Source organism: Penaeus monodon, chromosome 43 (genome assembly GCF_015228065.2).
Source record: "Penaeus monodon isolate SGIC_2016 chromosome 43, NSTDA_Pmon_1, whole genome shotgun sequence".
Classification (NCBI taxonomy): domain Eukaryota; kingdom Metazoa; phylum Arthropoda; class Malacostraca; order Decapoda; family Penaeidae; genus Penaeus; species Penaeus monodon.
In genome coordinates this window covers 8411011-8418510 of record NC_051428.1, presented here as the reverse complement: position 1 = coordinate 8418510, position 7500 = coordinate 8411011, and the positions used below count along the sequence as shown (strand labels likewise).

Genomic DNA, 7500 nt, shown 5'->3' with positions numbered 1-7500 from the left:
GGTGGATGGGTGTGTGGGTGCGTGTGCATACATGTGTGTGTGTGAGTCCATGTGCGTTTGTGTCCATGTGCATGTGAGTCTATATGCATTTGAGTGAATAAAATATCATAGAAAAAAACAAAGTAACAATATTAACAATATGATTATTGGAAATATGAAAAGGTGAAATAAATATAACATGCACAACAACAATGCCTTCCTTCGGCATCAATAATATCACAACTCTCAGTCGATCACAAAGTACAGAGAATAATGCCCTGAAGTTTACAGATCTTTTCTTCTCATGACGTCAACTGAAAGCACAAGAATTGCGAGACAGAGTTCATGTATACAAAGATCTCAAAATCAGTTACTTTTTGGATACAATTTAATGTGGGACTGCTCCAAAAATTACTAGCATTCTATAATTGTTTTAGAAATGTTTTAATGCATACTTTTTTTTACAGTCAATGAGACATTTTGCAAAACCATCAACCTGCAAGATACTTACATTATTAATTATATATCATGGAACAAAATTATATTTTGGTACCATGTAAATCACAGGGCAAATCCTTAAATATTCTAGTTCATAAATCAACTTACATATAATGGACAGACTTGTAATATCCACTGCATAAGACAGATCTTAAAAAAACTGAGCACAGGTTTATGTTCTCAACAGATCATTTACGTTCAAATATCAGAGTTCACATTTCTAGAAATTCTAAATTGGAGGCAGATCTTGACAAATTAAGTTGACTTAATTTTATCCAGTAGAAAAAGAAAATAATTTAACATCATCCCCCCATCACTAATATTGAATATATTACAACTTATGTGCTACATTTGTGCTACGAAAATCAATGTTACAGTATCAATACTGCCATGAAAATCAAACTACACATATCCCTCTTTATCTTCCTTATCTCCAGTTTCATTATTGCTACAGGTATAAAACAATAACAGATTCTTCCACTAATATCTCAGAAACATAAAAAGAAATGTCCATTTTCTAAGTCTTTGACACTACACTTTGAGGTAAATATTGCAATGCAGTGAGTATTATTACTTTGAACATAAATTATTAAATAAATAAAATGCTTACAGTAGACATTAATATTTCAAAAATATTTTGTTTTAACTTCCATAAAAAAACACCCTATCATTACCTTAACATGTATATTAAATCTAGTATGATTTAGTTAATTTTGTAGAGACAGATACTTCAAACACATATTTCACATAGAAAGCAAAATCTCTATAGCACTAAACTGATGACATTGGTTACAATGGGAATCCTTATGCAGAATAACTGAGGGTAAAATGAGCACAGGAGCAGATCTAGATGTTGACTGACTTGTATGTGAGAAAGTCCCGCCATGTGGTAGGGAAAGTGGTTTTGGACAGGGCCAAGAGAGATGCAGGTCCTAAGTGAAGTGTGAGTGCTCGGCGACACACACTCGACAGTTTTGGGGGCTGTCTCATAGCGTCATGAAGTAGTGCTCGTATTCCCGAGTCCTGTACTTCACTCTCAATCACGCCGCCATGAATGAGGCGCTTAGTACGAGCCCCAGCAGCAAGAAGAAGAACAACAGCACCCCAGGTGGCATCCCTCCCTGCTGACCCCAAAGGTGTATGCCCCAGATGGTCTTCTGTATCTGTGTCAGCACCAGCTGTCAGCAGGATTCGAAGGAGATTGATACGGTGATCAAGGACAGCAAGGTGCAAGGGAGTGTGACCCAAGGAAGTCTTAGTATTCAAGGCCTCCTTTGTTCCATACTCTAATGCTGCTTGCAGAACACTATCTGCATCACATCTGCCATTACGGACAGCAATGTGAAGGGGTGTCTCAGTGCTGCGGTTAGTTATTCCCACAGCAGGTGGGTGAGCAGAAGCCAACTTGCCGCACAACATGAGCTGGCATTCCACTCACGTCCACAGCATAATGCAAGGGTGTATTGCCCATGTTGTCAAGTAATGAAGGGTCAGCACCAGCAGATAGCAGCAACTCCACCAAATCAGCATTGCCTGAGGCAGCAGCATAATGGAGGGCTGTGCGATTGTCATCATCCAAGGTGTCTACACTTGCACGATGGGACAGAAGCAATTCCACCAGCTCTGTTAATAAAAGGAAAAAAAATCTACATTAACTTGGCTATTAGAGTTATCCTTAGAATTGCTGTTAAGTCATTAAACATACAACAGATGAGTCAAGAATAAATATCTATCAACTTTTTTACAATCCAAATAAGCTCTTGTACAGGCATAGCATGAATGAATATATGCAAATGAATGAAAGAAGTCACATACTTTCATGCATTATTTATTAAGACATTAACAATACTCTGATTTCATCCACCCATATTCCTTGGGCTAAAAATAATATATCCTAACTTTATACTGAAATGTTCACAGAATTTTCTAAGTGCTCTTTATCACTGAACATTTAGTTTTACTTTCAACATGTGATTTTAAAGGGGATCATTATTTTTTTGTTTCAGCATGTCAAATGTTTATTTTCATCTTATAAACTTTCACAATTCATTTTTTAGAAGTCAGATTTTGACATTGGAAGATGAGTCCTTACTTGTATTATACTGGAAATCAGATACCCATGTCAGTTTTCAATTCTGACCTTATTTCTGTTGAAGAATCCAGGGGGAGGGCAAAATCCCTATCCATCCAGCAAGGGACTCAGTGGGGAAGGCAACCACCAGACTGCAGTTGAGGAACAAAGGAATGCAACCCCCAGAGGCATGCAGGAAAAAGTCTCCAGAAACCTTGCATGTGGCTACCAGGCCCTGTAGACCATTATCCATTTTTAATCGGGGTAGTTCCAGGGTGGACGCAGAGGTGGCATCCACCCCAAGTGACAAACTGAGGTTTCACCTCAAATGGACCATCCAGGTGGGGGCATGGAACATCCATTCTTTGTGTCTGGATGATCAACTGCCACTGTTAGGGAAGAGAAGCAGCCTGAGGGTTGATGTGGCTGCTCTCTTAGAGGTGAGACCTGGCAATGATTTCATATTGCTAGCCTGACCACAGTGGGGGATACCATCTCCATGGGGTAGTATAGCCATTTTTACCAAGACTTCAGTCTTTGGTTGTTAAGGTAACTCCAGTCATGTAAATTTAATGTGAAATTGATGTGAAAGAAATGATGTTTGTCTAATTTACTTCCATGGCAGACAGCTGTCCTAAAGAAAATGTATTCACTTTTCTGTGTGACTTCTGTATGGCATCTAAGACCAAGCTGGCTGTGAGATGTTTGATATTTCCAAGGATTGAAGCTGATATCATCAGTGAGAACAGCCTTCTTCTCTTGTACTTTGTGAGGGCCCAGAGATTGAGTATTTCTGGCTCCTAGTATCAGTACTCCAATTTGGTAATACTGGACCTGGTATACCACTCATTAGAATTGAAGAATTCTGTCCTACTGATTACAGATTAATCATGTCTACTCTCTCGGTCCACTTCAGAAAATTGCCTCTCCACCCAATGACTTCCTTTGGGCATTTCGCTTGGACAGACTGAGGGAGGAATGAGCTTAGGGGTTTGTCATGGTTATCTCCAGTAGCTTCACAGTGCTCAACAACTTTATAAACCTTCAGGTCTGTGGGACACCTTCAGAGACAGAACACTTGATGCAGCAGAAGTGCCCATTGATAGCCATACAAGAAAATGGCAGAACTTTATCTCATAAGAGACACTAGAGTCTACAGATGTGTATCATATGGCCTGACTGGCAGGAGATTGGGATTTGCATCAATCCCTGGTGCACAGGGCTTAGATTCTGGTGAGGAGGGACAAGCAACAGCATATCATGAGTCTTGTGAGGTGTAAGGCCATTCCTTGGTAAGCAATCATGCTTACCAAACCCAGAGAAAGCTGCATTCAAAGCCCACTCTACAGATAGCAACAGTTTGCTGAGGAGATAGAGATCATCTCAGATTGTGTTAGGCTTTGAGATCACTAGGCTTAAGTATTCTGAGAACTGTTTCAGGTTGAGCTAATAACATGGATGTGGGTGGTGTCATGATTCCAGTGATCCACAACAGACCAGATCCTTGGGCTTTGAGACATTGTACAACACTACCATCAGTTTGGACATGGTTTGCTTGCAACCTGCACTGACTACTGGAATGCATTCAATTTGGTGAACAGTGAATCACTTTGGGATATCCTGAGACAGAGAAATTCCAGCAAAGTAGGTTTATATAGCTTACTGGCACTGAGTGCTGTAAAGTGTAGAGGGACTAGTCTACCTTATTTCTTGTGAATTCAGGAGTAAAACAGGGCAATGTCGTACACGAATGCTTTTCAATACTTGCATGAATGAAGCTGTCATCCCAACACTGAACAATGTTAAGGTCACCAACATCAAGTTTGCTGACAATATTATTATCTAATCCAAGTTTGAGGGGGCCCCTTTTGGTGGCTCTCAATGTGCAGCCAATGGGCCAAAAGGCCTCTTGGACCAAGACCATGGTTCCAAGACTTTGGTGGTCTACAAGAATCTGCCTAGTTAGTGTGTACTTGCAGATGAGACATGAGTCACATATTTTACATATCTTGGTTGTACACCCTGGGCTGTCAGACAAGGAAGTCTGGTCTGATAACAAGAGCAGTGAACTTCCTCAATTAGAATATCTGGAAAAGACTGGACCCTATCCTCCATTTAGGAGTCTTGTTTTGATGCCTTCTGTATCTTCTGTTGTATCATGGGGTCGTTTTCTGGATCATCAATTCCAGTGTCCAGCTAGGTATGGACATTCTACATGGATGAAAAGAGTGGCATGTGGTAACCCATCATCACTGTATTTCTGAGTTAAGGCCTGTCATTTTATGGGAAAAAAACAACAACACAATATATCAACCTTTGAAAGTAAACAATCCTACATTTCTCTTATAGGTTAAATTTCTATACTTTTCCATTTAAATACATCTATATGCAACATGTTTCTTGTCGTATTTCTATTTTACATGAGAAAAATATGCAAAAATCTAATGAATATGAATATCTGAATAAAATGAGACCAATCCCATCTTACTCACTCAAGGATTATAACCTAAGCAAGAGCTGGAAGGAAAAGTAGGGTGTCTTCCTGCCCTTTGCTAAAAATCTTAATATCTATTTGGTGAATATGTAACTTTTCTTTTCTTATACCGAAAGACAGAGGCTGAGATGAGATTTTGCCAATTTCAGTCTTGCATCTTACGCATAGTCCTCAAAATTGTGCATTTTAATTTTTGAAAATCATATTTGGCCTGGTTATGAGAAAAAATATACAAAAATTCCAAAGGTGGAATAGAGATGATCTGACCACTTTGTGAAAGTATTGGTCAATGCATGAGTGAAATCTTAACAATGAGGGGATGGTCACTGCTACTGTCCTTCACCTTTATGACCTGAGCTTTCACTTTCTTTTATGCACTGTATAATACTATGATCATATATATATATATATATATATATATATATATATATATATATATATATATATATATATATATATTATGATAATTATATAACATATATATATATATATATAATATATTAATATATATATATATATATATATAGTATATATTAATTTATATTATATTTATATATATTAAATATGTATATATATATATATATATTATATTATATATATATAATATAATAATATATATAATATACATATATAATTATATATAATATAATTCATATAATATACATTATATAATAATATATATATATATATATATATATATATATATATATATATATATATATATATATGATTGCTAAAGATAATGTTATCTAAATGACAAATGTATACAAGGTTTGTGGATTTGTTTTTTCAAGTCACTTACACAAGAAGTGAGAATCATATCATGAAAAAAGAGTTTTCATATTCATGGAAATGCTCTTCAGCATAAGAGGTTAAAATTTACATACTTGACGCATGGTAATTCTAGAAGATTCTTCATGAGAGCACAGCACCTATGAAGTCAGAGAACATGGCAATAATTTTTTGGAACTTTTATAAATCCATCTTCCCTTGGACGATGTTTAATTGACAGAGCTCATGGTTATAAGGCTTTACATATTAAAGTAGACAATAACCACTTAACAGTTTCCACATGATCCCTCTTGTATCTTTTCCTCATAATGAAGCAGGCTACCCTATTCAAGGCTAGTGTGCCTCTGATTCCCAAGTATTCTAACCTGATCCTTAAAATAATTTCCCCATTATCATACAAATAATTCATCCTAAAGGGCTCTGCAGAAAAAAAAAAAGTATTAGCTATTTTCATACAAAGGCCTGAAGAGCTGTTAACAGGACAACTCCTTACCACTATTTCCTCTCATAGCTGCTAAATGGAGAGGTGTGTGGTTCTGGTGTGTGCGGGCGTTGACATTAGCTCTGGCTTTGATCAGCAGGCCTGCCAGATGGATGTAGGTGTGGGAGCAGGCTATGTGGAGTGCAGTCAGTCCCTGAGAGTCACCCTGGTTGATGCTCACTCCCAGCTCCACAAACAACTGGACTGAAAGGAAAAGAAATATTAGGGAGAGAATACAAACACAAATAGGAAATGAACAGAACACACTAACACATTAAAAAGTATAAACAAATATACAGATCACATACAGTGTCAGTATATACATATGCAAGATCCACTCAAAAAGAGTCACTCCCTCTCCCTCTGTCTCTCCTACCCACCCTCCATCCCTCCTTCTCCCTCTCCCTCTCCCTCTCCCTCTCTCTCACCCTCTCTCTCTCTCTCACCCTCTCTCTCTCTCTCACCCCTCTCTCTCTCTCACCCTCTCTCTCCCTCCCTCACCCTCTCTCCTCCCTCCTCCCTCCTCCTCTCTCTCCCTCTCCCTCTCCTCCCCTCTCTCTCTCTCCCTCCCTCACCCTCTCTCTCTCTCTCCTCCTCTACTCTCTCTCTCTCCTCCCTCTCCTCTCCCCTCTCTCCCTCCCTCCCTCTCCCCTCTCTCCCTCCCTCCCTCTCCCCTCTCTCGCTCCCTCCTCTCCCTCTCTCGCTCCTCCCTCTCTCCCTCCTCTCCTCCCTCCCTCCCCCTCTCCCTCTCTCCTCCCTCCCCTCTCCCTCTCTCCCTCCTCCCCCCTCCTCCTCCCTCTCCCTCCCTCTCTGTCTCACAAGACCAAAAACTCCTTACCCATATCCTGCGCATTGTTCTCGACGCAGAGGCAGAGCGCGGGCCGTTGCTGCGAGTTGATGGAGAACCTGGTGTCCGTGTCGACGCCCTCCTGGAACAGCTTGTGCACGCGCGGGACGTCGTTGTTCTGGATGGCCACCAGCAGCTGCGAGTCCAGGTTCCAGCGGCGGGCGAATGTGGTCATGGCGGCGCTCTGGGGACGGAACCAGGAAACTGCATTAATTGAGGCCCGTTTGTGTTTCAGGAGGACGAGCCGAAGGTGTCACCAGGGGAGGAGGGGAAGGGGGATATCAGGAGCCTGAGCCCATGTTTCGTCAGTGCCCCTCGAGTGCCCCTCGCTGATTTCA

General features: G+C 40.0%; 1 protein-coding gene across 3 annotated transcripts in view; it reads right to left on the bottom strand.

The window, feature by feature from the left end:
• Positions 1-7500, bottom strand: part of LOC119599525 (putative ankyrin repeat protein RF_0381) — a 33058-nt gene that overhangs the window by 177 nt on the left and 25381 nt on the right. For 2 of the 3 annotated variants that reach the window (XM_037949291.1, XM_037949290.1), the window contains exons 2-4: positions 7154-7346; positions 6328-6519; positions 1-2100 (exon numbers count right to left, since the gene is read on the bottom strand). The exon at positions 1-2100 is cut by the window's left edge and continues 177 nt beyond it. In XM_037949291.1, the coding sequence (XP_037805219.1) occupies positions 1844-2100; positions 6328-6519; positions 7154-7337 (633 nt within the window). In that variant the 5' untranslated portion in view covers positions 7338-7346 and the 3' untranslated portion in view covers positions 1-1843. Of the gene's footprint in view, positions 2101-5929; positions 5975-6327; positions 6520-7153; positions 7347-7500 lie in introns of all 3 variants that reach the window. The other variant, XM_037949292.1, reaches the window with a different exon arrangement.